Raw genomic sequence first — 22,757 nt, 5'->3', positions numbered from 1 at the left:
CCCCCGTCGTTCCTTCTTAGAGCGAGGGCTCTGTGGCTCTCTCTCCTTTATTGCTTCAGCACAGCAACCGGGTGCTTTCTGTGCATTCGGAACAGCAGCAACACAGCTCGGGATTTGCTGGGGCTCCACACTTCCTCCTCTGGGGGCTGGGCTGAGCCGTCATCCTCACTGGGTGGCTGCCTCGCTTTCCCCATTTCTTTGTAGGAATAGAGCAGTCTCTCCCCCAGAGAATGTTAAATGGAATATGGCCCGATGGTCGCTGGACCCCACCTTCATGGTCCTGCAACTTGCAGCAGCCTCTTGGGAGCCCACAGGCAATAGCCGGCCTTGAAGACTGGACTGATTTTTAGGATGCCACCTTATCCCTGAATGCATTTTTTCATGAGTGTGCCCCATCTTTGTTTGGGGGCTCAGTCTCTGGTGTCCATTAGCTACGGCTTCGAGGGAGTGAGGCCACATGCTGAGACAGTTTCCTTCTCTGTGAGCAGGGAAGTAGTAACCACCTCTCATGCCTGCTCAGGCCACAGAGATGAGCTGTGAGGTCACATGGCCTCTGGCCATGATTGTGCCATCCCTTTACATGTTCGTGGAGATCGGAGAAACTGGTTGAGAGAACTGGGCATGTGCCCTTGTTCCTGTGACTGCCTCCCGCCTTCCCTCCTCTCTCTGAGGACGACTGCTCCGGCCCATCCCTGAACGCAGTGCTATATGAGCTCGGGACTTCCAGCCCCTTTGCAGAGCTCGAAGGAGTGGAGGCCACTGGGGGATGGGATGAATAGGGAGGGGTCGCAGCTGGAACTGTCTCTGACACTCCAGACTCTTCTTCATTAGTACTACACACACACACACACATACACACACACATACACAGGAGTTGGGAGAGAGAGAACAAAAGTAAGACTCTGTTCTCTCTCTGCAGAACCAGCATCATGGTTGCAGGACTGGTGAACCTGGTTGTTCTCCCATCCCTCAACCCCCAGGCCAACATGCACACATGCACACCCAAACACACACACATATGAACACACACACATATCACACATGCACACACAAACACACACACATATGAACACAAACACACCACATATGCACACACAAACACACAGGACGGCACATGTCAATATTCAGTGGTGCATATAATCTTGTGTAAGGCAGCATAGAAGTGTATGTACGACCCAGGTCTGGAGTCTACCCTGTCTGAAGCAGGCTTCCCTGTGGTGCTCCTGCAGAAAGCATGGGTTTGGGAAAAGATAGCTGGTGTTAACGGGGAAGCCTGGTGCAGTGCTGGGAACTGACCACAAGGGGGCAGGGCCGAGGCTGGGAGAAGAGATGTGGTCCAGGTGAGGGTGGCCAGCACCTGGGGAAGGCCGGATGGGGAAATGAGCTGCTGGAGATTCTGCTCTGGACTTGCTGACTGGAGTAAGAGTGACCCCAAAGGCTTTCGACTGTGATGGAGAATTACTGCAGGGGGTTGAGACGTGAGACTGTGCAGTGTTTGAGGAGCTTCAGCAGTTGAGCCGACGAGGTAGAGAGTGGTTGCAACAGCTGGAGAAAGATTGTGGAGCTCGTGAAGCAATAAAAGAAGGGAGAGAGATCTAACCATCTGGCAGCCTGGCCAGGGCATCTGTGGAGATGGTCAGGTGTGAGACAGGATTTGGAGGAAGCTTCAGAGGACCAAGACAAGGCTAAAAGACAAGGCCACTGTTGCCGTAGAAGCCCTGTAGTGGTGATCAGAATGGCTGTAGAGTTCTGTGTGAGACGTAAGCACAGAGTCTGAGCATGTGGGTGGGAGTGACCAGGTGGACATGCAGGTGTGGAGGCAGGTGGGCAGGGTGGTGTGACAGACAAGTGCATGGGTGGGAGTGGCCAGGTGGACATGCAGGTGTGGAGGCAGGTGGGCAGGGTGGTGTGACAGACAAGTGCATGGGTGGGAGTGGCCAGGTGGACATGCAGGTGTGGAGGCAGGTGGGCAGGGTGGTGTGACAGACAAGTGCATGGGTGGGAGTGGCCAGGTGGACATGCAGGTGTGGAGGCAGGTGGGCAGGGTGGTGTGACAGACAAGTGCATGGGTGGGAGTGGCCAGGTGGACATGCAGGTGTGGAGGCAGGTGGGCAGGATGGTGTAAAGTGGACATGAGTGTTATTTAAGTCGGTGTGGGGGACTGTCTTAAGAGGGAGTAAGAAACAATTCTGGGAAAGAAAGCCACACTGAGGAGGAACCTGGAAGCCAGAAGGGGGCAACATGGTGACCAGGGACAAGGGACCTCATTACAAGACCAGGAAAGGAACCAAAGTCAACTGCACTGGAGGGGGCTGGTGACGCCGGGGAGGGTAGAACTAAGTAGAAGTAGGTCTGAGGGAGAGACACACCCACCAGAGTCTGATCCAGGTAGACCATCCTGGTCCCATGTCACCTCTCTGTCTCCTCGCTGTCTTGGGATGCATCTGCTCTCTGCGTTCCTTTCCGCTCCGCTGAAAGCCAGCTGATTGGGTGTCAGCTCATGGAGCCAATCTGAGCTCCAGTGTCCCACCTGGAGAAGTGGGAAGTCTCCTCTACCCCCAGCCCAACACCTTGTCTAGGCCATCTGTCTGTCCAAGCGCCTCAAAGCTACAGGAGCTCAGACATGCACGGATCCAGTCAGCTGTCCTCCACCCCCAAGCAAGGGCACCGTGCACAGCTAGCCCATAATCCTCTCTGCTAAACCCACAAGTATGTCCTCTCGCCTCTTCTGCTGCGTTCGTCACCCACACACTTGCTCTGGCCACCTTCCTCTGTCACCCCACCCAGCACCATGCCAACTCCCACAGGACCTACAGATGGGAAACCACAGCAAGCCCCTGCGCGTCTCACAGCCTTCCTGGACACCTATTTCTGCCTCTTTGATGGGCGGTTTTCTCCCTTACTTCCTGGAGGCCCCGGCTGGAAGGCTCGTCTCCGTACGAGAGCAGAAGCCCCTCCAAGAGATGTCAGGAGCCAAACTGAGCGAGTTGATGCCCTGGATATGTGGGCAGCCTCAGTCCCTACCTTTCATGTCCCACCCCCACCCCAGCTTATACTGGAGTGCCTTCTCCGTGGGGTGGGGAGGGTCCCAAGAGTGACACAGTGACACTCGTCACTCTTGGTGAGCCCCATACTGTCACGATCTAATTTCTCAGCCCTGCTGCTTGCTCTTTGTTCCTCGCTGACCTGAGATCTAGGGAGAGGAAGGCTGGAGAGATGGCTCAGCAGTGAAGATCACTGAATGATCTTCCAGAGGTCCTAAGTTCAAATTCCAGCAACCACATGGTGGCTCACAACCATCTGTCCAGTCATGAGATCTGATGCCTCTTCTGGTGTATCTGAAGATAGTGTACTCATATAAATAAAATAAATAAATCTTTTTTAAAAAAGATCTAGGGAGAGTCTGGGAGGTCCCCACTGACTGTCCCATGACAGGACAGATGGACAGAAAGGCAGCAGGGGTGTGTGGATACCAATGCTGGGTTTCAGACAACAAGAATGTGTCAGAGAGAGGGGTGCTGGCAACCCCTCTTCTGCCCTCTCAGACAGACACCTGCCTTTGCTCTTGGGGGACACTCGGTGATTTAAAAATCCCTGTGAATCACTGCACAGAGAGCCTCTGGACAGATCTGCTCCATGATACCCTGTCTCAGGCTATGCTGGGGGTGGGGGGTGACCTGGACTTTATGGTATGTCTTGCAGACACATGACTAGCAGCCTAGTGGAGCTTCTGGGGGCATGTTTCCCGGGTTTGAGGTGTGGAAAGTTCCACATGGCCCTGGCATGGGACCAGGCAAGGCCCTGCCTCAGCGGGCGAAAGGAGGGTGCTATTCGCATACCTCTAGGTAGGCAGTCGTTCCCCCCCATGCACAAGTTGTGTCTTGTTGACATTTCCATCCGTTTAATCATAGGCTCGGGGAGACTGTGGGAAACACCATCAGGATGGAGGTCTCCAGCTAGCACACAGGCAGGAGACATGGCTGTCTCCACGGGGCCAGGGGCTGTCAGTCACTAACCCCAGGCAAGCTGAACCCAGGCTCAGACATGCCTGTGGGGGTTGGGGGGAAGACCTGGAGATCCAGGAGCTTTCTTGCCCTTAGAGGAACCCACGAAGCCTTGGCTGGTGTTTTGGAAGCAAGAGGACCCTTACTCCCCATCCCTCAGTGCTGGGCTCAGATCAGAAGGAATGAGATTTGTCACTTGTCTCAGGGTGGAGGAAGGGGACGCAGGGATGAGCCATTTCTGCAGAACATCGAGACCCCACAGAAACAGATGTGGTCACGAGGCCTTGTCACTCATACATGTGCTGGACGGGTGAAGAATGCCTCTTGACCCCTACCCATAATTACTGCCTGAGTAAGGGGGCAGGAAAGATCATGGGGCAGCAAAGCATGTGCCCAAGGGCTGGGCCTTGAATGGAGGAAGTGGTGTTGAGCATAAAGGAATGGAGGCTGCCCAGTGGAGCCTGAGAGGCCGCAGCGTAGATGCTCTGGAAGCTCCTTGTTCCAGTTCCTACCCCAGCTGATTCTGGAAAAGGCCAGGGAGGGCCACAAGTGCCCTGTCATCTACTGGAAGGGGATGTGAAGAGGCCAGGACAATTTTCAGAAAGAAGGGAGGAAAGAAAAGAGAAGAGAGGGGAAGGGAGAAAAGCAAGGAAGGGAGAGAGGGAGGAAGGGAAGGAGAGAAGACAGGAAGGAAGAAGAGGGAAGAAATGATGGAAAGAAGGCAGGAAGAGAGTGAGGAAGAGTGTGGGGGAAGGGAGGAAGTAGAAGCCTAGACAAAGTCCTCTCCTACTGAGGTCACTGGATTTGGGTGGGGCTGTGCTCCAGACCCTCCAGTCGTCCTGTGTGGTCTATGGAACGTGTTCCTTCTGTGCACATCCGGGAGCAGGGTGGGAACACTGACCTTAAGGATGCTGGAGCAGACCCCTGCTGTGTACTTGGGACCCTGGTATCATTCCTCTGAGCCTGGCTGAGAAGAATTGGCTGGACCAGGAAGGCTGTCAGAGATGCTATGGGCTCAGCCTGACGCTGGTACACAGAAAGTTTTCCTTCCATAAAGGTCATGCTGAATCCAGGGTACAGAGATGCTGGGTGGTCCCTGCCGGCCAAGCAGATGAGCCCCTGGCTGATGGCTGTGAATCGGGAGCTGATTGATCATTGTGGAGAGTTGACTTCAGTTCTTATTGGCTGGGGAGATCTGGAGGCTTTCATGTGGGTTCTTAGAAGCTCAACAAGTGCCTGTGCCGCTCTGAGAGGGTAGCGCCTGCTCGGTATCCAACACCTGAGGCCCCGTGTGCTCACATGCCCTGTTTCTCTGTGTGGGCTGACTTCTGGGTCCCTCAGCAGCAGCATTACCCACCTCACCTCAGTGTAAACTGAGGCAGAGAGGTCAGGGAAGGGTTCTGTGTGAAGCAGGCCGGGGAGACAGGAGATGGCACAGGTAAATTGGAAGGGAAGCCGAGAGCGCTGGGGCAGCTTCAGGAGGTAGGGTGCCTCGGCTCATGCTGAGGTCAGCCTGCACCCCTGGGCCTTCGGATATAAGTTTGACAGCCAAGGTTTGACAGGCAGGCTTTTCTGTGACTGTTTTTATGAGAGAAATAACCACTTTTCCGGAGAACTGGATGTAGCATGCCCTTTGTTGCTAAGCACCGGGCGTGGCCAATCCACCTCTGTGGTCCGTCTTGGCGTTCTGGGCTATGTATGACAAAGGCTGCCGGAGATGCTGGAGTCAGAAAGGAGTTAGTGAGGAAGGTGCCTGCTCCCAACCTTTAAAAAGATGTTCGTGTGTGTGTGTGTGTGTGTGTGTGTGTGTGTGTATACATGTTTCTGAGCTGGAAGCGGTTAAGATGTGAGAAGGGAGTCGTCGAGGTTAAATCATAGTATCCAACTTCTACATGTGAGGGCGGGAGCCGGAGAGCAGGAAGGCAAGAGCTTCCTCGTCTGGTCAGGACGGGAGAGTGGAGAGAAGAGGACGAAAAAGGGAGGCTCTGCACGGAAAAGCCTGTCTGACTATGCCGAGGTCTGCATGGGTATTTCAGGGTCTATTTTACTCCGATAGGCGTTTCTGAGCATCCACTTCCACACCACTCGTTAGCACAACCAATACACATCCGAGAGCGAGACTCCGGGCTGCTTTCGCCCGAATTCCTGCCTTTATGACTCTCCTCAGCTGCCTCTGTAGGTCAGCCTTTAGAGCCAGCCTCGCTCCTTGTGGGCAGACGGCCTCTGTCCCTTCCTCACTGGGCCTTGTGTTAGTGGGCTGGTGTTGATGTGTCAGTACAAGGTGACAGAGCTCCTGGATTCTGGTGTCCTGGTGGTTGAAGAAGGGTTGTTCCTTGTGAAGAGCAACCATGGGGTTTCTTGCTCTCAGACCCTCGCCCCCACAACTGTGCAACAAGCCACGTGTATGGGTTTTGTTCACACTATACAGAAGGAAAAATGGAGGCCGAGGGATGCGGAACTGTACCCTATTCCTCTCCTGCTCCCGCTACCCACCTTCCTGCCAGGGCACTGCTCACCTGAGACTCATCTGCCAACCTAGCGCAGCCAAGAGAGAACACTAGAGGATCGGACTGGCATTGCCCATGTCTCTCAGCGCTCAGGGTAGACGAGAAACTCCGCTGCCTCCCAGCAGGATGTTGGGGAGCTAGAGGACCAGTTGTGGGTTCTTCATGACACTTTGCTATAGGGTAAGGTCACCAGCTTGCTGTCAACCCAAGGCCATGAAGAGACCAAAGTAGAGAAGCTGTGAGTGCTGAAGTCTGCGCCTAAGGAAAGGGTCATCAGTGGCTGCTTCCAGCAGGGTGCCTGGTAGGCCCCCAGCAGAACTGGGCCTAAGGGAATAAGAGTTCCCAGCCTTCTCTGTAGAGGGTGGGGTTCACAGGGACCCTATCTGCCTATAAGCCCAGGACAGGTCTTACCCTCAAGTGCCCTGGGGTTTGCTGGATGATTCCAGGCCCTCTGGACAAATTCTCTGAGCAACACAGAGACCTGGCAACGGGGCTGTATTCTCTTCAAACCCTCATGCTCTTCAGAACTATTGACCCCCCATCCCAATGTTGGTGTTTCTCGGGAAGGCTGGTACACTGGTGGTCTGGGTACTGGAGGAAAGGCCACCCTCTGGCTCCATGACTCCCTCATTCCTCAGGGCCTCTTCAGGTCACGCCCAGACACTCCACATGCAAGTGTAGGCACATGTGTGCAGCCGCAGGCCGGGCATGCCCTAATTAGCCCACTATCTTGGAGTTCTCATTGAAAGCAAAACAAACCAAAAAAAAGTTTGGGTCTGCCCAGGTTCTACCCTGAGGCCAAGTGGGTCTTGTCTGGGCTTCCGGGGTGGGGGGGCTCTGGATCTGGGGGACCCCCTGGGCTTCTGTGTAGACCTGCTTAGGCCTCTCTGACAAGGCTCCTCATTTCAGCAGCATGACCGGAGGCAGAAGTTGGGGGGCTGGGCTGAGCCCCACCTCCTGGCAATGAGGAAATGGTTTTCTTCCCATGACCCTCAGAAGGAGGAGGGAACCCTATGCGTAGGGAATGTCACCTACACCTTCCAGTCAGCGGGTCCTTGATATCTTTGGGAGACATGGTAGACAGCAAGATCAGACTGAGTGAGTGGGCGATGTCCCAGGGGATGTAAGAAGAGCAGGCATGGGAGAGCCAGCCTTCAGCAGACAATGGGGCAGACTGCTCTCCTGGGCAGCCCAGCACCCCCATGGAGGCCTGCAGAGGCCTGCTTCCTGGGGGCCTCGGGTTCACATGCCAGCTAGGTTCTGCACCCCGGTGCCGAGGGCCTGCCTTCTCGAAGCCCTGGTCCCTGCTGCATAAGCTCCCGCAGATGCTATCGCGGTTCCTTTTGGTTCAGTGACTAAGTCCTTGGCACCCACCCTCAATCATTGAAGAATGCAGACAAGTTAAAATATGAACCTTGCTGCCGTGGGCCTGCACCCTGCTTCTGAGCAGGCGAGGCAGGGCTCCCTGCCCATCAGGGGTGCCGGGGAAGACAGTGAAGCCTGGGCTTGCAGGAGGAGGTGGCCCTGCAGCTCCAGCCTGGGTCTGAGACAGCGGAACCAGGTTCTGGATCCCTGGAAGACAGGAAGCATGAGGTAGAGCTACGGTGCATCAGTCCTCATTCCTAGACAGCCGCGCCAGGGAGGGCGGCCTTCCCGACCGTCACTGAGGTGTGTGACGCTGTCCTCAGACTCACCATGTCATTCACTCACTCAGTCATTCATCCATGCATTCATTCACTCACTCATTCATCCATGCATTCATTCACTCAGTCATTCGCTCACTCATTCATTCACTCGCTCATTTATTCACTCACTCATTTATTTTTCACTCATTTATTCATTCATTTATTTGTTCACACTTTCATTCACTCATTTATTCACTCACTCTTCATTTGTTCACTCATTTATTCACTCACTCACTCATTCATTTGTTCACTCTTTCATTCACTCACTCATTCACACATTCATTCATTCATTCCTCTGCCACTTTGTTCTGACAGAAAACGCCTTGAGCAACCATTCTGAACCGGGATCATGTGATCCAGGTCAGCACCGCTCAGGGAACGCAGTGGGTGGGATCCTGTGTCTACAGAGCCATCTGTCTGTGTGTTCTTCTGTGTCTGTGGGATTGCCTGAGTCTGCTAAATCCTTTGTACCTTCAGGATCCCTGCGTCTGTGGAGACCCGTTTCTGTAGATTCTGCATCTTCACATTCTAATGAGTCGGAATCCAAAAACATCTGGGAAAAATGCATTTGTACTGAGCATGTACAGACACGGATCCCTTCATCCTGTAAGCAGCGTGCTCTACTGGCTACGCAGCATCTGCAGGGGGTTAGTTCTGTGAGTCAGCTCTGTACAAATTCTGCGCCATTGTCTATAAGGGGCTTTATTTAAGGGTGTCCCTGGGGTTCCCGGGCCTGATCTCTCATGACCGCTGAGGGCATGTATAGAATGGGAACTGTGCATGGAATTCTGAACGTCAGCAGCTGCTTTCACACGGCTGAAAGAGGGTCAGAGCTGCGGCTCAGTGATAGTGTTTGCCTGGTGTGTGAATTCTGGGTTCCACCCCCAGTACTGGGAAACAAAACAAGAAAGAAACTGGTGAATGTAATCAATAATTTACTCCTGCCAACGTAGGGTTGTTGCAGCGCCTCAGAGTCCTTGTGACTGGGATTCTCTTCACACACTCGATCCTCGATAGCCATCGGCACAAGCCACGGGACTGTGCGGTTCCTCACAGACTCAGTTCAGTTGGGGCGTAGGAGCAATGCCTTCCAGAGGAGAACATCTTGACAGGTCAAGGCCAACGGCATGCAGGTGCCAGCTGCTGTAGCCTAGCCGGGGTAGCCCCTCTGAGCTCAGCAGAGACTGTAGCAAGGCCAAGGTAGAGGCTTCCGCTGGCAGGTTGGGCTGTGGTCAGAGGCCTGTGGGAGGATTCTGAGGATGGAGATGCTTGAGTGGGGGGCCATGCTGGGCCAACCAGAGTTCCGACTTTACACCCCTCAAACTTCTACATCAGCAGGAGTGGGACCGTGACCTACCTACCAGGAGTCTGTTGGAAGATCTTGGGGTGGGGTGGGGTCTCCTTGGAAGGAGAGGTTTATGGTCCACCTCTTTCTGAAGGGGGTCGGCTGTCACATCCAGCACTTCCTTCAAACAACCTTGGGCTGGGAGAGGCGAAGGTCAGGAGCTTCCTGTTGGTGACACCGTTATTAAGGCACAATCCACAGAGCCTACAATGTTCTCATTTGAAACATACAGTCTGGTTGGGGCTATAACTCGGATGACTTCTTGCCTAGAGTGTATGAGGCCATGGGTTCAAATTCCCAACCCTGTACAAAGTGAGTGTACCCGGGAGCCTGCCCGTAATCCCAGCACTCAAGAGGCATCGGCAGGAAGGTCAGGAAGGAGTTCATGGTCGGCTTCCTGTGTAATGAACTCCAAGCTAGCCTGGGCTACACGAGACCAAGTCTTGAAAACAAAACAACAACAACAAAAACACAATGAAACAATCAAGTAAATGATGAAACGTACCGCCCAGCAGTTTTGTTTTTTTAAAAAATCTGGACAGATGTGTGTATGCATCACTTCTAGAACATTCCGCCCTACCAGAGAGAAATCCTGCCTGAGTCCTTCCACTTCTTGATGATGTGAAGCCTTGGGCCTCCTCTCTGTCTGGCCTCTGCCTCTCTGTATCTGCCGGTTCTGAGTGTTTACCTACATGAAGTCACACTGTGTGTCTGCTCAGAGCAAGGTTCTGAATTTCATACACATTGTTACTGTGTTAGCACAGCCCTGCATCAGTAATTCTAACTTGTTTGTTTACTTCTCTGGGGTAAGGGTGGGTAGATGGGGCAGGTGTGGGAAGGACTAGGGGGAGGATTTAGGGATTGGACTCTGTCCTAAGACCCAGCCCCTCTGTGGGGGGATAGTTTTATATACTATGAAAACTCTGGTCCCCTTGATGAGGTTGTCCACCCAAGTAAAGTAGGGCCTTGCACACTGGGAAGAAGGCAAGTCTGAGCTGCCCCAGTGACACAAAGCTGGAGCCTTTAAGGAAATCTTTGCCTGATTCTCAGAGGCTCAGAGTGCAGAGGTCACAGTAGTGGCCATGGCCAGAACGTGGGGGTTAGAGAGATGATTCAGTGGTTATGTGCATTTTCTGCCCTTAGAGAGGACAGAGGCTTGGTTCCCAGCACTCACAACCATCTATAACTCCAGTTCCAGGGGATCTGATGCCCTCTGTGTAATCGAATTTGGGGGCCACACCCTGTGTCCTGAACTAGGTTTGGCCACTCATCCTTAGTAAGCCAAATGCCATGTTAGGAAGTGGGACAAAGAGACCCACTCAAGTTTGGCTTCAGGGCGCAAAATAAGAAGAGGACAGAGAAGCTGCTCACCTAACACTGGGTCAAGGTGTGGGGCAGCCCGCTGGTGACCTGTTACTGAGGTTCGGTCTCAGCGGGGGCAAGCTGTTAGAACTGTGTGAAACCTCTTTCGGAGAGACAAACTTCCCTCCTAGGGCCTTTTCCTTCTCCAAGTATGAGATTCTTGGAGAGAAACTTCCATGTCTTTGGAGTCTGTTGTTGGGCACAAGTTTAGATGACTTTCATCTCTACCAATCCTTTTACCTCTTTCTGGACGGCTTCTGCACAGGACACACATGTGCTGTGCATGCATGCATCTGGGCAAATACTCATACATGAAAATAAAAAATAAGCCTTAAAACAAAATAGAGCAAAACAAAATGACCAGGGCTGGAGAGATGGCTCAGAGGTTAGAGCACTGACTGCTCTTCCAGAGGTCCTGAGTTCAATTCCCAGCAACCACATGGTGGCTCACAACCATCTGTAATGAGATCTGGCTCCCTCTTCTGGCCCATAGGCATACATGCAGGCAGAACAGTGTATACATCATATATATATCATATACCAGGCTTGGGTCTTGGCCTTCCTTGTTGTCTTTGAACACTTCTTGTTCTGGGACTTAGAGGAGGCAGGCTGGCTGGAGAAGTTTGAATGCTGAGGTGCCGAGGCCTCTCTGCGGCACTTCCTCAGTCCTGTCTCCAGATAGATCGCTGGCCAATTGGAGCTGTTTATTCTCACACCTTTAGGCCCCTCATCTGTGACATGGGAACAAAGATGGGGTCCCCCTCAGGCTTGTAGGGGGTCCATCTGAACTTGAGGGCAGGGAACCTGTTCTGACTAGTGAGTGAGTGAGCGTCAGCCATCAGATGCTGTCCTCCCAAATCTGCCCAGCTGGATAGTCCTCCTGATAATTTGTTGACACACCCAGGGCAGGAAGGGAAGACCTCCTTAAAGCTCCTAGGGCAGGCTGACCTGTCCTGGGGTCCCAAGGATGGAAGAAGAAGGCTCCCTGAGCTCAGGTTCATACAATGCATGATTTGTGGGGAGGGATGGGTAGCCTGGGCTAACCTAAGAACCAGCAGGGGTGCTTGGAGGAGCTGTCAACCCTGGAAGACTGGGGAGTTTTTCATGATGGAGACAAGACAACAGCTTAAACCAGTTCCTTTGGAGGTGGTCACTGGGGTCTCTGGGGACTGAGCGGCCTCATCTTGGCCCATCACTTAGAGGGCTGTCTCTAGGAATCGCATCTGACCCTCCAGGGCATCCATACTCCCAAACCTGGTGTACCCCCACCCCATCCTTACGGGTTCTCAGGTCTGTTTGAGCATTCCAGCTGTTGAGCTGACCTGGGAACACAGCGGAGCCCACAGGGGTCTTGGGCTGCGAGCTTTCCCAGCCAAACAGCTCCCTTCCAGGTAGCTGTACAAAGCCCCATCCACCTTCCTGGCAGCTGGGTGGATCCCCAGAAGCCCTGGCACCCGGGAGGCGGACGGAGAGGGGCAGGCAGGAGAGGTGAATATGCGTTTATCCCAACACAAGTAGTGGCCTGTTGGGGTGGGGTGGGGGCCCCCAGGAAATATTTGGGATGACTTGGAGCCGGCTGGCCCTTTAAGGCTCCTGTAACAAGACACCTCCCCAATGGGACAGGAGCCTTAGCTGGGGCTTCCACCTTAGCCCTTGTTTCTCCCCTCCCTCCTCCCCCTTCCTTGCCAGGCCCAGTTCAATTTGCTCAGCAGCGCCATGGACCAGATGGGCAGCCGCGCAGCCCCAGCCAGCCCCTACACCCCGGAGCACGCCGCCAGTGCACCCACCCACTCACCCTACGCGCAGCCCAGCTCCACCTTCGACACCATGTCTCCAGCGCCTGTCATCCCGTCCAACACCGACTACCCTGGTCCCCACCACTTCGAGGTCACTTTCCAGCAGTCGAGCACAGCCAAATCGGCCACCTGGACAGTGAGTAGCCGTGTTGCCTGTGGACACGTGAAGGGGTAGAACGCCAGGGTCCTGGTGCCGAGGTCTGACTGAGCTCACTGGCTGTCCACACGGGGTTCCCCCCTGGCCAGAGCCAGGAGGAGCATCGAGCAGGAGGCGGGGTCCTGGGGCTGGGCAGTGTGGGTGTGGCTACCCCTCGGACTTGTGGCCAGTCAGCCAGCCTCCCACTGGGTCTGGAGAGGTCCGGAGTGTTGGTGCCAGTGAGATCACGGGTCAAGGCGAGTGGCTGCCGGTTTTCTGTGCTCTGAGCCTTGAAATTGATCTAGTTTTGCACCTCTGCTGGAAAGTGGTGGGAGCCCAGAGGGGCCCTGGTAGTATGGCCACTTGCTGGTTGTGGATTAGTGCTCTTCCTTCATATCTCTCTGTGCACTGGCTTGGGATCCGATCTCTAGGTGCGGAGGGTTCTGTCCTTTCCCCGGCGCCTCTAGGAACAGCCTGGCCTGTATCTGGGATTAGCTGATGTTGATAAAGTCCCGCCTCACACTTGCTCAGAGTTGGGACAAGCAGATAAGTGCTTTGACTTGCCCAAGGTGGAGTCTGTGCCCATTGCGTAGCCAGGAAAACTGAGGCACGAGAAGGGAAGGCAGCTTACTTGAGTTAGGCATTAAGTGAGTAGATTCTGGGCTGGAGACGCATGGCCATGAGTGCTCTTACTCACTGAGCACCCAGGCTCTCTGTGGAGGTGTGGGGGTATAGGGGTGCAGACTGAGACTTCAGGACACTGGTCTGGGCACACAGGACATTGGGTAGGAAGGGCAGTCCTAGGGCCTTCCAGGACTCCATACCCAGCTAAGTCTGGGGACAGTAGGAGGTGCACCGAGGCATACTGAGTCCTCCATCCAGTCTCACCAGAGAGCAGTTAGAGATGCAGCAGGCTCTCCAGTGGGAAGCTATATTTCCCCTTCCGAACAGGAGCGCCCCTCCTCCCGAGGCTCTTTAAAAACTAAGTCACGGATTTCACATTCTCTTTGGAGGCCAAATAGCTGGACAGAGCCATACCTGGCCACCGATCATGGGTGGAGCTGGACTGGCTCTGGCCTCAGGCCTTGACCTCCTTGAGTTTCTTTTGGCTACTATTCTGGTGGTTTCCCCAGCTGCTATCAAGTGAAGGCTCAGCCCAACCGCTGGAGCTCTTGAGGGGCTTCAGTGGGCCAAGGGGAGATGGGTACCTGTGGTGCCTCATCCCCAGTCACTGTAGCCCGAGTACTCCATTCTCTCCAACCACAAACTATTGCTGACAAGGTTCTGGATGAGACAGGAATGGTATAGTACACAGCTCTTACTCCTGTCCTGGGCAGTGGAGGAAACCATCCAACATGGCCTTCTGAAGTTGGCCTTTGTGTAGAACCACCTGCTGGAATCCTCTTCTGTACTGCCTGTGGTTTTGGGGGTTGAAGGGCACCTAAATTCTTCTTCCACCCACGCTGAGGAACCTGAGGTCAGGCCAGGAAGCCCAGAAGACACACGGGCTCTCTACGCTGCCCTTCTGCTTCCAAATGCATTGCCTAACTCCATCCTAGAGTGAGGTGGGGTCCCATCTGTCATAAATGTCTGGTGATGTCTGGAGGAAGTCCCCCAGGTTCTGGAAATGATGCCCTATGTGGAGTTATTCCCCCTTCCTCTTCCTTAATGGGTTTGGTCTCTGCCATGCCTGTGGGTTCAGGTGCCTCAGACAGTCAGGGTTGGTCCTGGACAGGGGCAGAGAGTATACTGAATTTCTCCTCCCATTTGGGTCCTCTGTAATCTCCTCTGAGGTGTTTGGCATCAAGTGTCCCATGATGGTCTGTTTCGTGTCACCCTGCTCTAACTGTCCCCATGGGGTATTCTGGTCAGGTCGGCCAGACATACCAGAGACCAGGGAAGACTTGGCTTCCCAACATTCACTGGGCGCCAGGGCAGCAGAGCTGAGCTGTCGGGGGGGAGAACGCTGCTGCCTGCCCCTCCCAGCCCCGTCACACAGGGGTGGAGGTGGGACCAACATTGATAATGAGATTTTTGGCACCTCGGCGATCTGGGAGCAGACATCCAAGGGTTCTTCTCGATGCCGAGGGAAGGGACCGGCAGCAGTTGCTCTCAGCTCGTGGGGTCCAACTGTGTGGTGCTGCCCAGACTTGCCACCGAGGCCCCTGCCACACCACTGGCTGGTAACTGATAGATAATTCATATTTTTCTCAAGTACAATTCCATATTGACCGCTGCCCCCGTTCCTCTCAGATTGGCAGAAACACCCTCACTGGCCTCCAAGTGACCACAGCTGTTAATGGGGCCTTTGGGCTCACCATTGCCACTGTGGGACTCTCTGACCCCAGAGGATCTGCTTGTCTTCACCAGCTTTCCTTAGCCTGAAAAATCTGCTGGTGCAATAAGAGGTGTGGGCCCTTAGTTTGTGGTCCTGCATGTATGTACACACACATGTATACACATGCACAAGATGGTTTCCATATGCCTGGACACCTAGGTTCACAGGTGTTATGTAGTGCATGCATGTATATCATACACCTATGAGCACACAGGATGTAAACATAAACGTGTTCAGGGACCTATATACATGGATACACAGATGCACCCACGTCTACCAGTAAACATGTAGTCATGTGTGCACGTATGTGCATACCTACACACATGCCAACAGATGTGGACAACATGTGAGCATGTCCGCTAGTCTCCCTGGTTACTGCCCAGGGTTCTGACAGCTCCTTTCCTCAGAAAGGCTAAGAGACAGGTAGACTGGCCAGAAGAAGGCTTTATGTCTGGTCTCAGGAGTCCCTCAGCGGAGGAGGAAGTGGGACAAGGTCCTTTACCTATCCAAACAGCAAAATGAGATAGATGTCCTGCTGCTGTCTGGCGCCAGCTCAACCCCTTCATGCTAGCTTTGCCTTGCTGAGAGAGACCGCTGTTTTCAATATCGGAGACATTGAGAGACAGAGTTATGTGGTTAGGCAAGCGGACCAGTGTGGAAGCTAACCCTGGCCTGCTATGGCGTCTGTAGAATCCCAGGGGGACACAGCCGGCCTACTACAGAGGCAGTTGCAGAGGAACCTAAGAAGAATGAGGGCAAACTTGTCAATGGCTTAACTGCCTGGGAGCATTACAGATAGACAGATGGGCTGAACGTGGCCCCAAGTGACCTTCAGTTGTCTGTCTGTCTGTCTGCCTGCCTACCTGCTTGTCTGTCCTGAGAGAGAGCCCCTACCCACCCAGCCAGCCAGCAGTCCCTGGAGGGAAGCACAAAGCCTCTGTGAGGGATTCCTGGGGAGTACAGGACTGAGTCAACACTAATGGATTTGGAGCAAACTTTCCAGCCCCTCGGAGGTTTGCAAAGCACAAGACTAGAGGAGGTGTCCCAACATGATTGTGGTATCAATTGCGTTATCCTAAAAGTTTATGGAATGCATAAATGGAATTAATACCTTTTACTGGCACGGGGAGCAATTATGTGTATTTAAAGCCTAGAGAAGGGTTCTAACAATGTTTATTGTGGAGATGAAACGTGAATTATTAGGGGAAACAAGAGCACTTATGGAAAAAATCGCAGCAATTGCTCATATTGTGTCTAGCTTTGCAGGAGAGGATGGGTTGCCAGTTGGCTGTCCATGGCTCGGATCTGTGCTGCACCGGGGATGAGTCTCTGCTCTCTCCATACGCTGTGGCCTGAAGAACTTTGGTCCCCAGTAAGCACAGAATCTCTCCCAGAGACTCTGAACCTCTGGATCTAACTGCAGCTAGACACTAGCAGGCTGGTTCCCCTGCAAGGATGCTCCCCCGCTGAGTAGTCACATCACATACCTCCAGGATCCTAGCAGGAGACAGGCACCCTGGAGGGTAGGACTCTATCCTGTGTTTTCTGGGAGGGGGGGTCAAAAAAGGATTGAGTTCTGATTCATGTGTTACAGAGAACTGTCCATTTTTCAGGGTGTGCTTGGGGTGTGATCTTAGTTCAGGGTTGGCTGTGTGTGCAGGCCTGACATCGCAGGTCCCTCTGCCTGCATGTGTGCCTTCCTTCCCACTTTACAGTTGAGGAACTCGGAGGGCAGGTCACCTATCAGCAAAGGGCAGAGAAACAGGATGGTGACCCCAACAACATATTCCAAGAGTTTGTGGAACTCTCTTTCTCTTTGCCCTGCCCACTGCTCCAAGTTCTTTAAGGGTGGTTCTGGGACCCTAGAAACTCTGTAAGCAATAATGAGGAGGTTCGGACACTCAGATGCCTGCCTCAAAGAAGGGGGGCCTGGCTTGTTCCTTAGCACCTAGAGAGCTTCTGTCCATCCATGCTGGCAGAGAGATACACTGTCTGCCCACCATCCTCCCTGGGTAGATTCATAAACTCTTTCTGATTAGAATGTTCTAGAGGGTGGCCAACCTCCAAGATGAGGAGGCCAGCCAGCCCCTCCTTCATTTACTATTGTGGATTCATAGTACATTTGCCCTGCTGGAGGGAGCCTTTATCTCAGCTCTACCTGCACACTGTACAACCAGGAGAGAAGCCAGTGTGGGGGTGTCTGTCTTAGGCTAAAGTTAGTTGGGGTTTGTCTAACACAGCAAGGTAAGACCCAGAGCTGAGTGACGAATTGAGGTTTGCATACCTGTGCGTCCCAGGCTTATGGGCTATAAGGAAACACTTGAAATTTATCAGACTCTGATCTTGGAAGCCAGGATAGCTGTCTGTGCCCTGAAGGCCCAGACCCTGACACCTTCTCCTGGCAAAAGGTCACAGCCACATCCATGCTCTTTCATGAGTTGGAATATTCTAGGCTTTGAAAGCTGAAAGGAGAGAACTTGAGGGCAGAGAAGCTCTTTGGAAAAATCGCTAGTACAGCAGATAGAGACCCAAATCCCACACTTGTGTTCCTGCCCCTTCACCATCTGTCTGGGATGCATCAGCTCCCATGATGTCCTGATGTCCTGGGTTCTGAACACCCTGGGAGGCCTCCTGAGCCCCGGGGAGGGGGTGTGTGAAATGGAGCCATGTCATGCTCTGCACTGGGGCCTGGTTTTAGGGAGGCTCTCATTCTGCTGAGCTTTGCTCAGTGTAGGATCAGAGATTTAGACCCCAGGATGTCCCTGTTCCATAGCTCTAATGTAGGTGTCTAAAGTTCAGTGACAACTTATATTCTAGCGAACTATTGCCTACAGCATTGAAGAAAAACTCCTTCAAACACACACACACACACACACACACACACACACACACACCCCTTGGCTCCCTGGATCCTGGCTATCACTAGCACCTGAATCTATGTAAAGTCACAGGTCCTTAGAGAAAGAACTGGCTAAGGTCAGTGTTTAGAAGGATCACAGCTAGAGTGGAGTGTGTGACTACCCTGTGATACCCTTGCATTCCTCATGCTGACGAGGTTGATCCCAACTGTGGAAGTCACAGCTGGGGATGGGGTAGGTAGGGACTTCATCACTGATAGCCAGCAGGGGATGTGCACAGAGCTGACAGGCCACCAGCCTTGATGTGGGTTCCTGTACTGGACAGTCCTGTGACCTGTACCCTAGCCCTAGTCACGAGTGAGAGCCATCTTCCCAGAGGTTGATGGCTGGTGGCCAGAGAAGAGACTAAACAGGGCTGGCATTAGCAGGCACCTGCAGGAGTTGCCAAGGTACAGCTCTCCTGCTGGCTGGGACAGGTAGAAGGGTGACAGGGACCCTTTTTGAACTCACGGTTGAGGCTATGATTCTTTGGACAGTCTTCTCTTCCTGAAGTCCCCAGATGGGTCTTGGGTCCTGTGAAAAGATTAGATGTCCAAGTTAGGTCTAAAGTTAGGGTGGTGACAGGGGCCTCCTAGTGATGTCTCAGAAGCCTCTGACAGTGGCCCTTTAGAGCTGAAGCACCATATAGCCAGGGAGGTCAGACAGACAGCTGCCTGGACCCTGCATCCACTCTGATGAGCATCATATAGCTATGGAAGTCAGCTGCACTCAGACAGCCAACTGCCTGGAACCTCAGTCCACCCAATGACTTGGTGTTAGGGGAGACACTTCCCAGTAAGACCAGGGCAGGGCAGGCCCAGCCTGGCAGCTTCCTCCTCCCCCAGAAACACAACCCCAGCCCAGAGCTGCCTGTCTTTCCTGGCTTTGGTGTTCTACTTGGTCACCTGACTGTCCTCTTACACTAACCCAGTCTATCTGGACCCTGATCTCTGACCTGGTAAGTCTGATGGACGAAAAACCAAAGATGGAGCTGTTGGGTCTTGAGAGGACAGAATCAAACTGGGACTCACTTCTAAGACTTCTGTGATGGCCCCCCAAGGTGTGGAGACCCCTCCCTACATCAAGCCAACAGTGTCATCAAAGCAGATACAAGTTAGCCCTGGGCAACCCTAGAGCAGTAGTTCTCAAGCTTCCTTCCTCCAGGAGCCTGTAACACATTTGCTCGTTATTGCTACTATGTAACTGTAACTTTGCTACTGTTATGAATTGCAGAGTAAACATCTGAAATGCAGGATGTCTGGTAGGTGGCCCCTGTGAAAGATGTTGTGACACACAGGTCGAGAGCTGCTGCCCTAGATAGTTGTGAGGCTCGGATGCCTGGAGGTTTAGTCTGATGTCTTCCCCACAAGAAGGGTTCTGTCCCCAAGGTTGTGTGTGCCCTGTAGGTACCACTGCCTAACTTAATGTTTCTGGCCACTATCCTTTAGGGCTGTCAGTCGGCTCCAGTGGCTCACAGAACTCTGCAAACCACTTGTCTAGTTGCCTGGGCAAAGAGACACATGGGGCAAGTTGGGGTTGAGACGAGACCAAGGAAAGATGTGACCGTCTCAGTCTTCTCTGGCTCTGCTCCCCCTGGGCACCATCTCCAGGCATCTCCGCACTCCGCTGTCCAGGAGCTGACCAAACCCTGTCCTTTGGGACTGGTAATGATGGTTCATTATGTAGCCATGATTAGTCTCCTGACACTGGACCTAAATGACCTTTCTCCTCTGTGCTCCATCCCAAAGGCTGGGGCTGAGGAGTTGCACATCCCTCCTGGATCTTTCTGGGGGGGAGGTACTCAGGGAAGTAGTCCTCAGCCCTCAGCCTTCAGCCATCACATAGATCACAATCTGTTCTCAGCTCCCCAGCCTGGGGCAGAATCTACTGGAAGGTTCTCTGTTCCTGCTGAGGCTAAACAGGCCCCAAACTCCATGACCTGGAGCCCTCTGACTTCCAGTCTTAGTAAAAAAAAGTACGCTCTGTCCCCCACCAAGGTGCCTATATGGCTCTTGATTGCTTTTTTGAAATCTTGCTCAAGGGTGGGCAGGGGTGGGGTACAGGTTACCCAGCTCCTGAGGAATACCCCAGCTAGCTCCTAGCCTGCCTTTCCATTACACTCACAGAGCACACAGTCAGGCTTCACATCTGCCTCCTGAGTGTCCTTTATCTTTCTCCAGACCACTGCTCTTTAGGAATAACTACAGTCTCTTTCCCGCACACTTGGCAGGGGCAGGCACTGGAGCCTGGGGCCTCCAACGTTGGGTTTATAGAACATGGATTCTCCTTGCCCTGGACCTGCATCCTGGCACAAAGGTACCAGTCAGGGTGACTATTGCCTGAGCATCATTTCCTCCCCAAGGCCGTGTAAGCTGCATCCCTGCTCTCATTCAGATGCTCCCTGGATGGGCGAGGAAATGAACAATGATGTCAGTAAATTGTGCTAGCAAAGGCCAGATGTGCCCGCAGCGCGGCTGCCCCAGAACCTCATCTTGGAGGATGGGATCCATATGTCTCCTCCTCTCGCAGGGGCGTTTCTTGAAGAGAAAGGAAAACATGGTGGAGAGCCACACTCAGGGGCTGTGGACCTGGGTTCCTCCAGATTTGAGAGGTCATTCTGAGTCAACCAGACCCTGTGCCCTGCTCGGCAGGTCTGTCGTAGGAAGAGTAAAAGCGTGTGACCCTGGAGCTGATTCTCAAAGGGGTCCACAAAAAACAGAAACTCACACGCACACATGTACACACACACACATACACACACACTATATAAAAGTGGGCAATGAAAAAAGTATTTTTAAAAGCCCTCACCACAATCTTTCGTTCCGAATCTGTCCTAACAGATTCACCCAAGCTGGTTAACGGTATTTGCGGTTTGCAAGATGCTACATGTCCTGGGAAAATGACAGACAAGTTATTATCACCTTCCCACTGTCCTCCTGCCCAAACCTGCCTGTGCCGGGCACCCAGCTGCCGGGAGCGGGTGCGAGGAAATTAACAGCCCTGTGCCGCGCCCGCCCCCGCCCGCCCTCTCACCCACCACCCTGCACCGGTCCTGCCAGGCTAGGGGCTTCCAGCCAGGCCCGGCCCATCTTGGACTGTGACAGGAGGGCGGGGGGATGGGAGGAGGAAAGGAGGGGGGGAAGGAAAGGAGGAGGGGTCAGGAGAGCAGGAGGAGGGCAGGAGGGACGTCTGCTCCGCTCCGATGTTGGGCAAAGTATTTCCTGCAAGCCCCGCGGAACACACGCATCCGCGCAGGCAAGTCTGGACGGCGCTGTGTCAACAGCCGAAGATAAATAAGATTTTATCAGCTCGGAATCTGTTGAAACACATCCATCTAGCGGTTCTAGGGAAGGAGTGGCAGGAGGAGGGCAGCTGGGAGGAAGCACCCCCACGTGACATTCTGGAAACAGAGTCCGACCCTGAGAACTGGCCCCATAAGCTCTGCGGAGGAAGGGGAGAGCACTGGCAACTTCCTGGTCTCCTGGAAACTCGGTATCCTGGAGTCTCCCCCACGCCCCTGGCTCCAGGTTTTCCCACCCGATCTTCCGAGATGTGGGGAAACTTGGGCATCTCTCTGAAACTCCCTATCTCTGACTCAAATGGACTACCATAAATTTAACCTGTGGCTGGAGTGGGGCTGGCGGATGTGTGAGGCCCGAAGCCCCACAATCGTCGGATTAGAGACGCCATTTAAGGGTGCCAAAGTGAAGGGAACCCTGTATCTTCATGGGCTTGGGTTTTCCTTCCACCCTGACCGGGTGAGAGACTTGTCCACCAGAGATGACTCTCTGAGAGGAGACTGCCTTGCTGCCGCTGCGTTGGTACCAGGGACAGCTCCAGGCACTTGGAGCTCCTCCCCGGGATGGGGCATTCAATATCGCATCCCTACCAGCCCGGCTACTCTGTAACTATCCTTAGCTTTCTCTGGGCCTCTTGGTGCCCCACTCCAGGTCACAGTACTGCCTCGTGGTTATCCCAGGAAAACCGGAGGCCATCTTGGCTCCTGGACTGGTGGGTCTACGAGCCCCTCGTAGGTCATGAGCCAGAGCCCTGGACAGAAAGGAGGTCTGAAAAGGCTACTGTAGGAGACTTAGGTCCGTGGGCCCCATCAGCTGTGCCAGCCCACAAATTACCTTATCTGGCAATGAGCAGCCATGGTAGAACAAGAGGCCTCTGACCTTGCTGGCACTCAGTGACACAGCTAGCATCTGGGGTCTGGTGCTAAGTCAGTGGTAGAAAACCCGGGCATGTGGTCCAGTTTCTAATCTCCTTTTGACATCAGTGCCACCCTCACCCCCTGCAAGGCCCGTATCATAAAGTGTCCATAAGGTGTCCACCGCCCAAACCCTCAGTCTGTTTTCTTAAGTAGCTGGGCCTCACAAAGCAATGGACACTCAGGGGATGCTTGGTAATGCTCGGAACCGTCACCTTCACCAGGAAGCTGCCTTGATTGGCCTCAGGAGGCCTTTGTAATTGTCTGAGCCTGGGGTTTGCCAGGAAGCCTTCATCTGAATAAGCAAGAGGCCTGGGCACTTTACTGTCTGCTGTGTATGAAACTGCTCAATGCCTGGGGATCCTCACACGGTAAACAAGGTGCACCCCAAGTGTCCTTCCAAGGGAAGCTATAGTGCTTCTTACCAAGTAAGGGCTGTAGACCCCCAGCAGCTGAATGTTGCCGATGAAGGCG

At 53.5% G+C, this 22,757-nt stretch overlaps 1 protein-coding gene across 6 annotated transcripts in view; it reads left to right on the top strand.

Annotated features, from left to right (window-relative positions):
* TP73 (tumor protein p73) overlaps window positions 1-22,757 on the top strand; it is a gene marked incomplete at both ends in the record, with an annotated part of 42,384 nt that overhangs the window by 9,948 nt on the left and 9,679 nt on the right. For all 6 annotated transcript variants that reach the window (XM_080920875.1, XM_080920880.1, XM_080920879.1 and 3 more), the window contains one exon: window positions 12,593-12,835. In XM_080920875.1, the coding sequence (XP_080777001.1) occupies window positions 12,593-12,835 (243 nt within the window). The remainder of the gene's footprint in view (window positions 1-12,592; window positions 12,836-22,757) is intronic.

Source organism: Micromys minutus, assembly GCF_963924665.1.
Source record: "Micromys minutus genome assembly, chromosome: 9".
NCBI classification, from domain to species: domain Eukaryota; kingdom Metazoa; phylum Chordata; class Mammalia; order Rodentia; family Muridae; genus Micromys; species Micromys minutus.
This window is presented reverse-complemented; position numbering and strand designations above follow the sequence as displayed.